Genomic DNA, 17022 nt, shown 5'->3' on the forward strand with positions numbered 1-17022 from the left:
AATTACTTTTCATTGGAGCCCATTACCTGCAGTTGGTAGGTACACCCAAACTATATAAAATATTACCACTAATTCTACTTTGGGACTGATCTCCTAAACTGAAAATAGGTTTGCAAATGTAACAGCGCGTGCAAAAAGCACCAAATGGTATGCATAATCACATATGAAAATTTTAACAAGCACTATTTGTTATTTTTGCAATTGCCAGGTTTTTGCTTGTGAACCTGTTTGCAAAACTTAAGCAAAATCACTAATGAGCAATTCTTCTAAGCATGAAACAAGAGAGGGATCTGGGCCAGATTGTATCTGATGAGGTGACCAAACAAGTGGATAAGGCAATGGCAAAAGTCATATAGGGAAAGACATGACCAGCAGAAAAAGGAGGCGCTATTGCCTCTGTAAAAGTCCCTAATGAGCCCTCATTTGGAATACTGTGTACAATCCTGGAGAGCACACCTTCAAAAAGATTATAAACTGGATTGAGTTGGTCCAGAGGGTGGCTACTAAAATGGTCAATGGTCTTTGTTATAAAGCATATAAGTACAAAGTTTTAAACCTGTACACCCTAGCAGAAAAGCGGGACAGGGGAGACAATACCTCTAAAGTATCAAAGCACAGGAGGCAAACGTGTTTCACTGGAAAAGATGCTCTGGAATGAGGGGTCATAAGATGAGGATGAAAAGGGGGCAGACTAAGAAGTAATACCTACAGTACCTGAATATAATCCGCTTTGAAGTATCTGAAAGGCGGAATATAAATCAGATAACTACATCTAAGGAAATATTTCTTTACAGAGAGGGTGGTGGATAAATGGAAAAGCCTCCCTGTGGAGGTGGAGGAGAAAAGCTAATATATAAATTTAAGAAAGCATAGGATAGCCTAGGCGATCTCTTCAGGAGTGGTAGGGATTGTAGAGCTAAGCAGTTGGTGTGGATGGGTATACTAGATAGGCAGTATTGTCTTTTTCTGCCTTTGCATTTCTATGAGCTGAGAAATCATGCATATAGCTCATTAGCAATCAGTGCAAGTTACATTTTGCATGGAAGCTCGCACAAATGGGCAATTTAGCTACACTTGAGGGATGCATAGTTAAATTTGTTTAAAAAAAAAAAGCAATTTTTTGCTAATTTATTCACAAGTCAGGCACAAGGGGAGCCATTTGCTTCTTAGGCAAATATACATTTGCACCACAAGAAAAACATCTCACTGTATCACGCCATTCCTTCAGAATCATCCACGGATTAGTACATTGGCCTCTTTGTGATTTTGTGTGAACATTTAATTAGGACACTTACTACTGCACTATATACATGGGTTGGGTATGTCAGAACTACATTTTTACTGAAAAATATTGTTTCCAAAAAATCTTTTTAGAGCTTATGTAAACATTAAGTAAAAATAACTGCCTGTCCTGCGGCAATCAGACCAGCTACTGTGACAATGTCCAACATGTTCAGTGCTAGTGCCAATGCCATTACTATGGCTCTGAGGTGCAGGCTCTGGGAGATTGTCTCAGCACAATTTCTCATGGGTAACACTTCTCACATCTCGCATTATTACTGTTTTTCTCTCATACAGTTATATTGTTACATAAAAGGCCATACAACCGTACATGTCACTTATGCAGCAGGCAGTCAAAAGTTATATATGCAAGTACTCCCATGTCCATACACCCAATTATGTTAGTCTCCATACTACTGTGGGGTCCTCACCTGCTTTAGGGTTATCCGGGTTTTTGTCTGGATGACAGGTCAGTGCCTTTTGTCTGTATGCCTTCTTAATCTGTAACATAAAACAAATGTTTCCTTGTGAGACCAGCTCTTCTGTTGACTATTAAAACCATATCCTACGGAGGCGCATTCTTAATGTTTTACAGTGGGATATGTTATTTTTTCCCATAAAAATACTGTAATATTGTTCTCTCCTACCTTGAGTCATCACTAGCTTTTTCATCAATAAGGGTCATTGATTTTATCATGGCTTTGACATATTTGAACAGGAATTGCCATACTGAATATATTTACTGTGCTTTCTTTCTGTAAAAATATTGAGATAAGACTGTTATTCTGAATGTTTTCTTCAAAATAACTAGTACTCACATTTTTTGTTTTTCTTTATATTTATTAATTTAAAAAATATAAGAAGTACACCATTCTTACAGTAAAAGATGAAAGGACATACAATCCACAAAGGAAATAAATACTTGAAAAAGAAAACATATATACATGAAATAATTATTGTAAACCAGTCATCAACTAAAGAAATAAAAGAGGGGAGAGAAAAATAGGAGAAACAAGGAAAAATAGAAATGAAGAAACTAGTTTAATATGAATCCAGCAGAGATAAATTTGAAATGGATCAAATTCTAGACCTGATTATTCCCTAAAGAGGGAGATGGAATTGATGAAGGATTTAAGTTTCTCAGGTAGAAAGAACACAAAACAATCATTGCGATATCTAATAACACATTTACATGGGTAAATAAGAACAAAAGAACATCCTAAAGAAATAGCCAGAGATCTAAGAGCAAGACATTATTTTCGTCTTTCTTGTGTAGAATGGGCAAAATCAGGGAAAAAAAAAGACTGCACAGATTTATAAAATGGTTTCCCTCAGATAGAGCATAGCATGGTAAATCAAGACCTAAATGTATTATAAGAGAGAACATTTGGCACACTTCTAGCACACAGGTACATCTTTATAAAGTGATGATAACTAAGTTGTAATTGCTTCCTTTTCAAGGTAATGTAAATGTAACCAATTACTTTTCTATCCAGATATCTCATTGCGCTAGTCCTTTGTTTATACAATGTAGTTTAACCATGGTTTGGGCACACTAAGCCAAGCTTCCTTTTATTTGTTCTTCTCCACTTTCACAAGGTTTCTTAAAAACTCTTCACACAGGTGATTTTCAGAGTAAATTTTTTTTCCATTTGCATCTAAGATAAAGCTTCACAGATGTGATACTTTGAATCCTTTTATAAACAAAGTATAAACTAAAAAAAAAAAAAAAAAAAAGTCACTGTGACCACACAGTGGGCCCCGATACAATAAGATCGGAGTAAAAAAAATGTGCACTATAATTTAGTGCATTTTCTTAATGTACTCACTAAAAAAATGTAGTCAGCAGTATGTAAATTCATCGGAAGTTAAAAAAAAAAAAAAAAGCAAGCAAACCTAAAAATGTGTGCAAAAATTGACAGCACATAAATAAATAATGCTTTTAAACTATAATTTATGCACACCAGCCATGATTTGTGCACATTAATCATTGTTAATGCACACAATGTATTTTAGGCGCATAGTCATGCTTTGTACACATTATGCAGAAAAGGAGCACAAAATATGAGTTAGGAGCATAAACGTTGTGCACCTATGAATCAGACTCATGTTCAATACATTCTTGCCTGCTCTCAAACAGAAAGCCAAGAAAATACAGCAGTGCCACAGCGCCATCTACGGAACACAACACCCCACAAGCACTGTTTAACCACTCCACCTAAACACAAAGACTAGTGGAGGTGGGGAGAGATTATTCCAATCTTCCAATGCAAATTTGCTACAGTTATAGTAAGGAAAATATCTAAATATTATCAATGAGAAAAACACCAATGCAAAACTGCTAAATTCCCTCTCTTTCTCCATGTGTAAGCAAAGCAGACGAAGAGACACAGTCAAGCATGGTAAAACAGAAGGATAACATTCCTTTGGAAGTGTAATATAGCAGTGATATTCAGTAATAAAAGCAAGTTTGCTTACAGTAAATTGGGTTTTACGTAGTTAGCAGGATGATGTAGCCAGACTTTCGGGGTGACATCATTCAGCTTCATGCGGGCGGAGTTAACTCTCCAAGCTTGCAGAAATTTGCTGTATGCTCCTGTGCGCTTCTTCTTGCGCATTCCCTACAGGTCTTCTCAGCTGATAATAAAGCCTTGCTGCTGCAGTAACATAGAAGGCTGTCCCGGGAGGAGGGCTGGGTCACATGGCTAAATCATCCTGCTATCTACAGAAAACACCGTTTACGGTAAACAAGCTTTCTTTTTTCTGATAAGCAGTCTGCATTAGCTATGCATTCTAGGAGTCCCAAGCTCAGGGTTGCTCTGTGATAGTGTGAAAAACTTTCTTTTTTGCAACCCGTTGTCCTTGTGGACAGCCCTCAAGTCCTAGTTACATGGTTCAAGACTGCTGATCTGACTGAGCTGTCTAAAACTTATTGCAAATCGAGACAATAGTGGGATGTGAACATATGAATCAATGACCATTTAGCTGCTTTACGAATGTCTTGAATTGGAATGTTGTAAAGATGCACTATGGATGCCGCAGTTGCTCTCACTTGATGAAATCTAATGGACCCCTTCAGTTGACTAGAATGTGCAGCATAGCAGAACTGAATAAACTGCGTTATCCAATTTGATAGGGTTCTCTTTGCCACTGCTGTATCTGGGGCATTTGGATTAAGAGAGACAAATAATTGGGATGTCAGTCTGATGGACTGAGTCTCTCTCTTGTAATAGGCTAAAGCTCACTTGTAGTCTAACATGTTTAATGCCTTCTCTCTGTCATCACTGTGTGGTTTTGGGAAAAACGTGGACAAAGAGATGGTTTGATTCAGGTGCAAAGCAGAGACCACTTTCGGTAAAAAAGATGGATGGGTCCGGAGTAAGACCTTGTCATGGTGGAATTGCAAGTATGGGGAATAGTATACCTAGTGCTTGAAGCTCGCTCACTTGTCTTGCTGAAGTTATTGCGATCACAAAAAATTACTTTCCAAGTTAAGTGCTTTAAAGATGCTGATTCTAAAGTCTCAAATGGCAGAAACATAAGTCTTTCTAAGATAACATTTATGTCCCATGGAACTGGAGGTTTTTGGATTGGCGGGCGAAAACAGAAAAGGCCCTTCATAAAACAAGATATTAGAGGATGTGTAGAAATGGAAGGCCCATCTTTTATCACATAAGCCGCTATTGCGCTTAAATGCACCATATGGATGATGTTACTAAACCAGACTCCGAGAGAGTATGAAGGTGTTCTAAAAAATATTCAGGAATGCAAGTGAACGGGTCAGTGTTATTGGTGCGACACCATTTGGAATATTTTTGCTATTTGAAGGCATAATTTCTCATGGTTGAAGGCTTCCTAGCTGACACAATTATATCCTGAATGTACGCTGGCAGTCTGAAATGCTCTAGTACCCTCCGTTTAATCTCTATGCTGTTAGCTGGAGGGAGGAATGTACAGGATAAAGTAACATTCCCCCTTTCTTAGTTAGTAGTTTTGCACTGTCTCCCAGGGTTATTGGAGGATGAATGGAAAGTTGTACTAGATAGGCATACCAGGGTGTTCTTGGTCACACCAGCACAATAAGAACCATTTTCGCTCCATCTTAGATGCACGTGTGGATGGTTCAAGCTATTAGAGGTATTGGTGGATATGCATAGACAGGCTGCTTGACCAGGGAATCAGAACACATCCTGGGATTCCCTCCAACAACTGAGATGAATGGAGCAAACAGGTCTATCCACAAGAGTCCCCAGCAACTGAAGAGATCACCTGCTACTGCCTAGTTGAGTGACCATTCGTAAGAATGAAACATCCTGCTTAGTCTGTCAGCTTCTGTTTTTGCCACCCCTGGCAGGTAAGTCACCTGTAGGGTAATGGATGTGTCTCTGCCCATTCTAAAGTCTGCACTGCTTCCTTGAAAAGGGTCTTGGAATTGGACCCTCCTTTCTTGTTTATGTAAAACATGGCTACTTGATTATCCGTATCTATCATTACATGTTTCTTGAAGTTTTGGTGCAAATGCATGGATTGCATTCATTATCACTCTCAACTCCAAAAGGTTGATCTGGAAACTGCTTTCCTTTGAAGACCACAAGCCCTGTGTTTTGAACTGAAGCAAATGGGCTCTCCACCCTCGCGTTAATGCATCCGTTGTGAGTACTAACTGGTGTGGTGAAATCCAAAAGGACGTTCCTTCTGTCAAGATTGATGGTGTCCGCCACCAAGATATGCCTTTTCCATGGAGGCTCTTATTTTCACTCTCTTCAATATGAACTGTCTATTGTGCCCATTGGGCCTTTAGCTCCCATTGTAAGCACCACACGTATACTCGGGTGTGAGGGACTACAAATATTGCCACTATCATGTGACCTAGGAGAACGAGGACTCTGCGTACTGTCGCATGTGTTTGTTGCTGAAATTGGAGGCAAAGAGCGTACAGCACCTGAACTCTGTCATCAGGCAGGAATGCTTTGCAAAGGGGTGTATGGATCCTTGCTCTAATAAATTGAAGAATTTGAGTTGGAATGAGGTTGGCTTTTCATAATTTATGAGAAACCCTAGGTTCTAGAGGCATCGAACTGTATCAGCTAGGTGCTCTTGAAGATCCTCCGAATTTGGGGAGACAATGAGCCAAGTCATCCAGATATGTGAACATTTGTATCCCCTTTTTCTGTAAGTTAGCACAGCTACCACAGGGTATTTTGTGAAAACTCTCAGGGCAGATGAGAGATCAAATGGGAGAACCTTGTACTGGTAATGACGAGAGTCTACTTGGAAGCACAGGTAGCACCAACAAGACCTGTGGCTTGGGATGTTAGTTAGTATAAGCATCCTTCCAGTCCAGGGAACATATTCAATTGTTGGGCTGAATGAATGGCAGAATTGACTTTAGAGAGATCATCTTGAACTTGTTCTTGCTGAGGAATTTGTTGAGAGAATGAAGGTCCAAGATTGTTCGAAAACCCCCATTCTTTTTCAGGATGACTAAGTATTGGGAGTAGTAGCCCCTGTTAAGCTGGGACTGCGGCAGTGTGCAAATCGCTCACTGTTGAAATAAAGATTGTGCTTCCTGCTGTAACAAAGGAATCTGTGAAGGATCTCATGTTGGTGCTACCAGATGTGGCTTTGATGGGAGTCTCTTGAAATCTAGCTAGAATCCCTGAAATATTATACTCAGAACCCACCGGTCTCAAATAATGGCTGACTAGAATTGGCGAAAGTACGTCATTCTGCCTACTACATGACAGTAGCTGTATCTGGACCAAGCTCAAAAAAGTTGTCGCTTTGGGGGCTGTATCTGCTGCTGCTTCTGCCACCATTGATTTCTCTGTAGAGATTACTAGGTGGGATGACCTAGCCCTATAGGGTTGATATAGCCCGTGAGGCCTTGGGTAGAAGGGCTTCCCATACTGTGGGTAATATTTTTTGGTAGTACTCCGTTGTTTCCCAGGTGAGCTAAGTGATAATACATTCTCCCTCAATTTGTCGCCGAAGAGATTGTCATACTTGCAAGGCAAGTCTGCTAGCTTTTTGCGGTTATCTTCCCTAATAGCACTGGACCACAGACAGGCCATCCTACGAGCAGCAATGAACGCTACGAAATACGTGCCTAGGTATCAAAGGCTTCATAGATGGTCAAAAGCAGGTGCCTTAGTCCCTCTTCCAAGCTGGCCACAGGCTGAGGTATTATCTGCTCACTCATAATCAAATCTCATGAACAGTTTTAGGTTCTGAATGCATTCGTAGAGGTATTGAGTTATATAAAACTGGTGTTGCTGTATTCTCGAGTTGAGCTTGGAACTCTGAAAAACCTTGCAGCCAAATTCATCGAGGATTTTGTTGTCTTGTCCAGGGGCGGGTTAGAGCGATGCCTTGATTTCTTTGATTTTTTTAAATCACCGACTCCACCACTAAGGCATGCAGGAGTTGTACTACCCCATAGTGAGAAGATTTTCTTATCTGGAACTTTAGATCAAACTTACAGAAGAGTGGCAATCCTGAAAAGGGGGACTCCCATGTCTTATCCATCATGGTGTCTAGCACTGAATGCGATGGGAAGGCTGTTGGTTCCGCCAGCACATTCAAAATCTTCAGGATATCAAGCACTTCAGATCTGGGATCCAGAATCTTGTGTCTTTCAACCTTCAGCACCATATTCACTTTCCCACAAATTTTGAGTAAGTCAAATCCTCAGGTGGAGAAGAATGCGCCGGAGGTTCCTCTGATGGATCCAATGTAATCTCCGTGTAACTAACTACTAGGCGAAGTTAGTGGCGACTCCTGTGGCTGCTCATCCGGCTCTGGTGAGAACTGTGGAATAGGCTGTGTGTCCAGATCTGGCAGACTACCCTCCTCCTTGTTTGGAGACGGAGGATACTCTCTAAGTGGGGAGGACTTCTTTTGAAGGGCTCACAGGCCGATGTGTTCTAGAGTGATTCTTAGTATCTGGAGCAGTGAAGAATGTTTTTAATATGGAGGTAATCTGGTCCATTGCCTGCAAGGCTATTGTGCCCTGGGCTGCAGGACGTTCTTCCTTTCATGGAATTATGTTCATATCACAAGACAGAATTCGCAGACACTAGGATTTTCTATTGCGTTTCCTAGGAGAGGTCACAGCCATTAACAGAATAGAGGAATCTGGTGTTCTATGATGCTTCGATAAAAGTGGTTCCATAATTGAGGACTTGGATCTCTTTTTTGAAGGTTTTTGCAGGAGGGAAGACTGATCCCTCTAATGTGTGCAGGAAGAGAAACTCTGAGTGGATTCTCTTCCCAGATTGGGAGGATATGGAAGAGGTGATAGAGTGTAGTTGAACCGGAGACATCACAACCTCTTCTTATTCTGAAGAATTGGATTACTGCAAATCCTCTTGTTACTAAATTTGAAGGGGGATCTATCTGATCTAATTGATATCGCTTATGTTCTCAGTGCTCGGTCTAATGGGCAAGTTGATATACTTATTACATGTGGTATAGCTAGGCCACTATCTTCTTAACGCTTTTTTAAATGCTTTTCAAGCACTGGGGGACATTCTGAATTAAAAAGCTACTTTTAAGTGCTGAATTAATAATCTTAAATCCTCTTAAGATAAGTAAAAATGGCACAGAGGTTGGTGACACCTTATGGACTAAGATTTACAGAAGCACCTTGAGATAGGCGATTTTCATCAAAACATAGCCATGTTGGGGTTTGTTTCGGTGGTGTTATAGGGCCCTTCATTTTTATTTTAAAACGAGTGGTGCTTCATACTTCTGTCTACCAAAATAAACCCCAATATTTTCCCAGAAAAAAATAATGAGTTGGGGTTTTTTTTGCATAGATGTGCTCCCATTTTTGTTGCTGTTATAATAAACACTAATAAATTACCAGGAAAAATAAAATCAAATCTGTAAAACAAAGAGCCTTGGTTATGCACTGAATATTTATACATACAAAATATACAGTATTTTTAAAAAGTATTCTAAATGTGAAGTTTGATTAATGCCATAAGCATGAGTTCATCTGTGACGGTGCTTTTACTCTGCATGAGAGCCCTTTCACTTTATACATAAACTTTCGAAGGATTGTGGTTTTCGGTTAACATATGCTTCCCACCACTGCTGTTGCAACCATAGATTAATTAAAAACAGAATGTGAGCATACTACCAGCCCTATTTGCTCATTTTAATGGAATAAATAAGCAGCAGCTATTAATACAAAACATATCTTAATCCTTTAATTTTAAAAATCTGATTGTTTTAAAAACTAGTGTATTAGGCACGGTTTCAATCTTTATGGAACATGAGCAAGGAAGTATGGTTCAATATTCACAGTAGAAGACTGAGAGGCAGGTAGGACAGTTCCTGAAATACAAGTTTCCTAACCCTACCTCTTGCACCGATATTGACTTTGGAATACACAGGAAAGACCTGCATAACAACAACTTTAAATAAAGTCCCAAATCAATTTTTATTTATTTACTAGCACACATCTCCAGAACTCTGCTGCAAGAGTATTATCTAGAGTAAGAAGATATGAGAATATCACGCCAGATCTTTTCAACCTTCATTGCTTACCAATAGAATTTAGACTACAGTAAAATGACTTAACAATAATCCACAAAATTGTTTATAATCTGCAGAATGTCTGGCTGGGGATAAGAATTAATTTGTATACACCTCAAAGAGAGCTGTGTTTGATGAATAAAGGACTACTAAATGTAATCCGCTTTGAAGCGCTGAAAAAAAAATGCAAAAAAGTGGAATATAAATCTAAATAAATAAAAATAAATAAATAAAATAAACAAATTCATTTAGGTGAGGTATATGATAGGGCTATTTCAGTGGCAGGCTCACTAGTTTGGAATTCTGTGCCAGATGAGCTTCGTCTAATGGGAGATTATAGAGCATTTAAGAAGGCTTTAAAGACCTTTCTCTTCAAAGAGACATTTAAAGAATAGTAATCTATTTGGTGGATTCAGAGATAAGTAGGCAATATGGAATATGAAAGGCTTTTAAATGAGATGAAGAAGAGTAGATTTTGTACCAATATTTGGGAATTAATATTGATTTGTTTTTTAATTTATAGTATGAAGATGACTAAATTTTACATTGTAATCTTAATGTTTTTACTGTATGTACTGATTGTGATTGCTGTTCAAGGAAACTGTGTATATGAGAAAATGTAAACCGTTTAGATTTGTGATAAGTGGTATATAAATCAAATAAATAAATAATTCTCTAGCATAAAACCTCAAACTTGTTCAACTAGTCTATTTAAGATCATACTCCATACATATTTTTTCCATAGGCACAGAATGAAAAAAGGTCCTTTTTTATTTATTTACTCATATGTATATTCTGCTCCTCTCCAACGACCCCAGGCTGGAGAACATATCACAAAACAATACACATTTTGAAAATAAAATACAAAATAAAATTACAAGTGACAATAAAAGCTCTCAAGCCACATACAGGTACAAATAACACCTCAGCCATAAATATTTTCTCTCTCTCACAATTATATAAGACTCATACATTAAAAAAACAAACCAAAAAACAACAACCCTAAATGCCAGATTCCTACGTATAAACAATTTAGAAGACAAAACTAAATAACTAAATTTTAATAAGCTTTCTAAAAGGACAAAAATCTTTCAGAACCCTCAGCCCCTTAGGAACTGAGTTCCAAAATAACGAAGTGGTATAAAAGATTGCTTTCTGAATATTTAATATTCCTTAAAGGAGTCATCATCAATAATGCTTCTTGTGAAGAACAAAATGCTCTAGGATGGCAAGCAGGGGGATCAACTGGTCTGAAAGATACTGGGGAGCCCATATTATTTAAAGATTAAGGACAATACTTTAGATTTGAAGAAGGCCCTTGGAACTTTTGGTGAATAAATCCATTTTATAGTTCATTTTAAGCTTTCTATTAGGAGGAAAGGTAGAGACTCCAACTGGGATCACTGTGGATAGAGGACAGTTTCAATAGGACATAAATCTGTTGCATAGGACCCGCATATGCACACTTCATTCTCACTATAGCTCTCTCTACTGTCTGGTTACCTGGGGAGGGTACTCTAAGTACCTCAATTATGAGGTCCTTAAAGTTGAGAAATGTTATTTATATATTTATGGACATTTGATAGTCCGCCTTTTTCCACAGTTGATCTCAAGAAGGATTACATTTGATCGGCTTATAATCAAATCAGAATTTGTAATTAGAGTAGCAATGGGTCCCACCATAGGAAACCCATTTGTGAATAGTTTCAAGACCCAGTTATGTTCCTGTTGTCCATAAAAACAGTCTCATGCTCCCTCCCTGTGTTCACCTGCTGAAGTATCAAACTGTTCTTCTTTGTAATGTGATATTTCAGATGTGTGAAGGTTGATTTTTATCCTGAATTTTTGGCTTGTTTCGTTGATATAGTATCCCTATTTGCATTTTTTTGCATTGAAATCATACATACTACAATCAAAGAGCTTGAATATAAAGTCTTTGTGCTGAACGTCCTTCCTATTGGGTAGCGGCAGGCTCCAGCGAGCTGGTATCATGGTGTCTTGCAGAGTTTTGTGCCATTTTCTTCTATTTGGATTTCTGGTTGAATCTTACTTATTAATTGTTTCAGGCTAAGTGGTTGCCAATGATCAGGATACTTAAAGGAAATTTCAGGAGTACACAAACAAATAAAAAAACATTTGAAATTAAGATCATCAATTACTTTAAAACAAACCAAAAAGACTTAAGGCACAATTAGGTTCTTACCTGTTAATTTTATTTAATTGAGTCTGGACAGAGCAATCCAGACAAGTGGAATTTGTTTTCCCTACCAGAAGGAAACAGAGTGCAAGAGTCTTTCTCTGACAACCCTACCTGTATAGGCTGGTATCACAGGAAAGGAGTTGGTAGTCTCTTGCCTGAGCTGGTTCTTCTGGTTTAATTATCTTTCTATTATTCTCCCTTTTTTTCCATAAGTCCAACAAAAAATAAACAAATGATTTAATAAGATAGGGCAGAGGTTGATAATACTTTCTTCCCCAAGCTGTATTTCTCCCCTGATAAGCATGCACTCTCTTTTCTTTAATGCTTGCACCTTCTTTTATTATTTCCTTATATATACACCCTTCCTTTTTTTCCCCACATTCAAACAAACAAGATCAACCCCTGTAGTTCCTCCTGGGATGAAAGTGCCTCTGCTCTTCCTTCCCTCGGTTACGATTCTTACCAGGTATGCCCAGGCTCTACTATTGCTATTCGCACTTGGCTCCTCTTACCTTCTTTTTTTCTCAACTCAATTTTTATTGAAAGTTTTCTTTGTGTTTGTCAAATAAAATAACAAAACCAAACATTTACACAAAACCATTGAATTACACAATAAATCCCCCTCCTTCCCCATCCCCATATCTATCACTTTCCCAGGAACAAAGAGCTAGCATTCTTATTCCACGTATTGAAGGTCGACCAAGTCTTTTCAAATCTGATCATAGTATTATGATGAATCGCCATAAGCTTCTCCATCTGGTATATATGCAACAGTCTTTTATAAACCTCCATCCTGTTAGGTGGATCCCTACATTCCCAATGAGCAGCAAGCTTGCATTGTGCTGCCAGCAAAATCTGAGTCAGACGGTCAGTCAGTTTTGGCATTCCTTCAACAGAAGCTGATAGAAGAAAAACCAGCGGGTCCTTCTCCACATTAAAATTGTGTTATTTCCTTAATCAAAGGTTGTATCATATCCCAATAAGTTGTAATTCGGGGACTGGCCCGTCATATATGCCACATGGTCCCTCGTTCCCCACATTCTCTCTAACACAAATCAGACGAATTTGGAAATAGTTTTCAATCTAACTGGGATACAGTACCATCGGAAATATATTTTATATGAATTTTCTACCAAAGAGACAGCAATAGAGGATTTAGGCACCCACCATCGAATACTTCCCCAGTCATCTTCATCTAGTGTACATCCTAGGTCTGCAACCCAGTCTTGTTCATGCTTAAGGAAACCACTTGGACAGCCACATAACACCTTATGTACATTGGTAATAAATAATTTCATAGGCTGACCTTTTATGCAATACTTTTCATATATAGAACATGGTTTCCCCAAAGCAGTTTTAGCCACATACCACTGCATATAAGAACACAACTGTAAATATGCAAAGTGGTCCTTTTCTTCCAGGTCATAGTTAGGCCACAAATCTTCAAATCTAGTCCAACCCAGCGGACTGAGCTTTGGCCTAAACATTTAAGACTTTTGTGTTCCCAAGATTGAAACCAGGAGCCCTCTAAACCAACTGGCAATTCCTCATTATAACCAATAGATGTTAATGGTGAATATTTGCCCCACAAGGTCAACCTCTCCCTAATCAAATTCCAAACAGGTAAAAGGATTCCTAATACTCTGCATCCGCCACTTATTCAACTAAGTGCACACATAAATCGGTATACCTCCAGTAAAGTGCTCTTCAATAGCTACCCATTGTTTCTTCCTAACTTGTACCACCCTAGGGTTGACCAGATTTGTGCAGCTTTTTAACAACGTTCAACATTTGGAACACCTCTTCCCCAACCCTTAGGCAAATCTAACACTTTCTTAGTTATACAAGGCCTTCCACTGCCATATAAATTCCATAAAGTTTTTCTGGATTTTCTGATGGTCCCTTTTGGGTAAGACCACCAGTAGGACCTGAAACAGGTAACTTAACCTAGATAAGACGTTCATTTTTAAAACAGCTCTCCTACCTAGCCATGAGGGATTAAGGTTATTCCATTTGTGAAGATCTGATTGGATAACTCCAATCAACTGGGCAAAGTTCAATTGTGCCAATTGATGATAGTCTTTGCTTATTTTCACACCTAAATATTTAACACACTCCTTCACCCAAGGGAATGGAAAGCAGATATGTAGCTTTTGTTCTAAATCTTGTAGCATTGATATATTAAGAATTTTGGACTTTGCCATTTTTACCTTAAATCCCAACACAAGCTCATATCGAGTATGTTCCTCCACCAAAACTGGTAAGGATGTTAAAGAGTGAGTTAAGGTAAACATAACATCATCCGCAAAAAGCAAAACTTTGTGATCAGAACACCCAGTTGCCAACCCTCTAATGTTCCCATTGGTTCTTATAGTTTCTGCCATGGGCTCCATAACAAGCACAAATAGAAGTGATGAGAGCGGACAAAGTTGTTGCGTTCTCCGATGTAATGAAAGTTGATCTCATGTCCCACCATTCACCTTCATACACACTTGTGGATCCTCATAAAGTTTATGTATCCACTTACAGAATTAAAATTTTGCAAAACCTGATGCATAAATTGCCAATTGAATCTATCAAACGCCTTTCTCAGCATGTATAGTGAGAAGCAAGGCCTTATAATCAAGCTCCCTGGAAGCCGATATAAGGTTAAGGACTGGTCTAATGTTGTCTGCAGTGGTATTCCCCATAATAAAATCTGATTAGTCTTCATGAATTAATTGCAGCATGATTTTCACTAATATCTTTACATCTATATTCAATAGCGAAATAGGGCAATATAAACTGCAATTAGTATGATCTCTGTACCTGGTTTAAGGATAACCATGTTAACAGCTTTATTGAATGAGGAAGTGCTCCATCCTCCAACAAACTATTGAACAGCTTGCAAAGACGTGCTATTAGATAGCTAGCAAATTTCTTATAGAAACAAGCAGTATAGCCATCAGAATCAGGTGATTTATCTATTTTTAAATTCTTCATAGCTAAGCTAAATTTCCCCTTCTAATATGTCTCTATTCAACATTTCTCGATGGTCTGCAGTAGTGCTAGGTGAATCTACTTCTGCTAAAGAAGATGATATATCTTCATCTAATATATTCTTTTCATTGTGGTATAAGTCTCTATAATATTCTTGGAATCTCTTAATTATTCGATATGGATCATGTTCTAAAATCCCTTCTTTAGTTTTTATTCCCCGGACTTGAGATCTTGCCATTTGCTCCCTTAATTTGATTGCCAACAATTTAAAGGCCTTGTTGCCATGTTCATAATAAGTTTGTTTAATCCTCATCAACTTATAATTAATATGGTCAAGAGATATTTATTTAGACATTTTATATACCATCATTCCATGTATAGATTACAACCGTTTACAAATTGACATTCATAATTATAGCTTAACAGACAAACAATTATTGGTTACATAAAGAAAAGAGTACAGAAAATTAAAATGAAGTGGTAGTTTTTGCATATTATTCTGTGGGTTGTTTTTAGAATCTTACATTCTCTCATTTGATTTATTCTTCATGTTTCTATTATTATCTTTTATCCTTCTTGTCTTTTTGGCTCAATGTCTTCTGATGTTTTTAGGTTAGATCTTTCTATTTGATAAAATACGTAATGTCTTGGACAGAGAATGTGGGAATAGTCAATAATCCTTTATTTTGAGCTCCTAGTGTTCATTTAAGATTGTAAGCTTGTAGTATCACTCCTAACAGGCCGGGGTTATTGGAATGAGCGTCTAACCCCCCCCCCGAACCTAATAGCGCCCGCAACATGCAAATGCATGTTGATGGCCCTATTAGGTATTCCCGCGCGATTCAGTAAGTAAAATGTGCAGCTAAGCCGCACATTTTACTTTAAGAAATTAGCGCCTACACAAAAGGCAGGCACTAATTTCTCCGGGCACCGGGAAAGTGCACAGAAAAGCAGTAAAAACTGCTTTTCTGTGCACCCTCCGACTTAATATCATAGCGATATTAAGTCGGAGGTCCCGAAAGTTTAAAAAAGTAAAAAAAAAAAAAAAAAAAAAAATTTTTTGAAATAGGCCCGCGGCTTGAAAACCGGACGCTCAATTTTGCCAGCGTCCGGTTTTTGAACCCGTGGCTGTCAGCAGGCTCGAGAACTGACGCCAGCAAAATTGAGCGTCGGCTGTCAAACCCGCTGACAACCGCCGCTCCTGTCCGAAAAAAGGCGCTAGGGACGCGCTAGTGTCCAAAGCGCCTCTTTTTACAGCCGGGCCTAATTTTAATAAATTAAAATACTGAATCGCGCACACAGGAGAGCAGGCGTTCGCCCGCGCTCCCGCATTTTTACTGTATCGGCCCATATCTGTGAACCTGGAAGATGTAGTAGGCCAGATTGACAAACTAAAGAGTAGCAAATCACCTAGACCAGATGGTATGCATCCTAGGGTACTGAAGGAACTAAAAAAATGAAATTTCTGATCTATTAGTTAAAATTTGTAACCTAACATTAAAATCATCCATTGTACCTGAAGACTGGCCAATGTAACCCCAATATTTAAAAAAAAGGCTCCAAGGGCGATCCGGGTAACTATAGACCAGTGAGCTTGACTTCAGTGCCGGGAAAAATAGTGGAAACTATTCTCAAGATCAAAATCGTAGAGCATATAGAAAGACATGGTTTAATGGAACACAGTCAACATGGATTTACCCAAGGGAAGTCTTGCCTAACAATTTGCTTCATTTTTTTGAAGGGGTTAATAAACATATGGATATAGGTAAACCGGTAGATGTAATGTATTTGGATTTTCAGAAGGCGTATGACAAAGTCCCTCATGAGAGGCTTCTATGAAAACTAAAAAGTCATGGGATAGGAGGCGATGTCCTTTTGTGGATTACAAACTGGTTAAAAGACAGGAAACAGAGAGTAGGATCAAATGGTCAATTTTCTCAGTGGAAAAAAGGGTAAACAGTGGAGTGCCTCAGGGATCTGTACTTGGACCGGTGCTTTTCAATATATATATATATATA

General features: G+C 38.4%; 1 protein-coding gene across 1 annotated transcript in view; it reads right to left on the bottom strand.

Moving 5' to 3' along the window:
• Positions 1–17022, bottom strand: part of DNAJC17 (DnaJ heat shock protein family (Hsp40) member C17) — an 89083-nt gene that overhangs the window by 68012 nt on the left and 4049 nt on the right. Inside the window, exon 2 of the mRNA XM_029598584.1 lies at positions 1713–1782. Coding sequence (XP_029454444.1) covers positions 1713–1782 — 70 coding nt within the window. The remainder of the gene's footprint in view (positions 1–1712; positions 1783–17022) is intronic.

The sequence above is a fragment of the Rhinatrema bivittatum genome, chromosome 4 (genome assembly GCF_901001135.1).
Source record: "Rhinatrema bivittatum chromosome 4, aRhiBiv1.1, whole genome shotgun sequence".
Lineage (NCBI taxonomy): Eukaryota > Metazoa > Chordata > Amphibia > Gymnophiona > Rhinatrematidae > Rhinatrema > Rhinatrema bivittatum.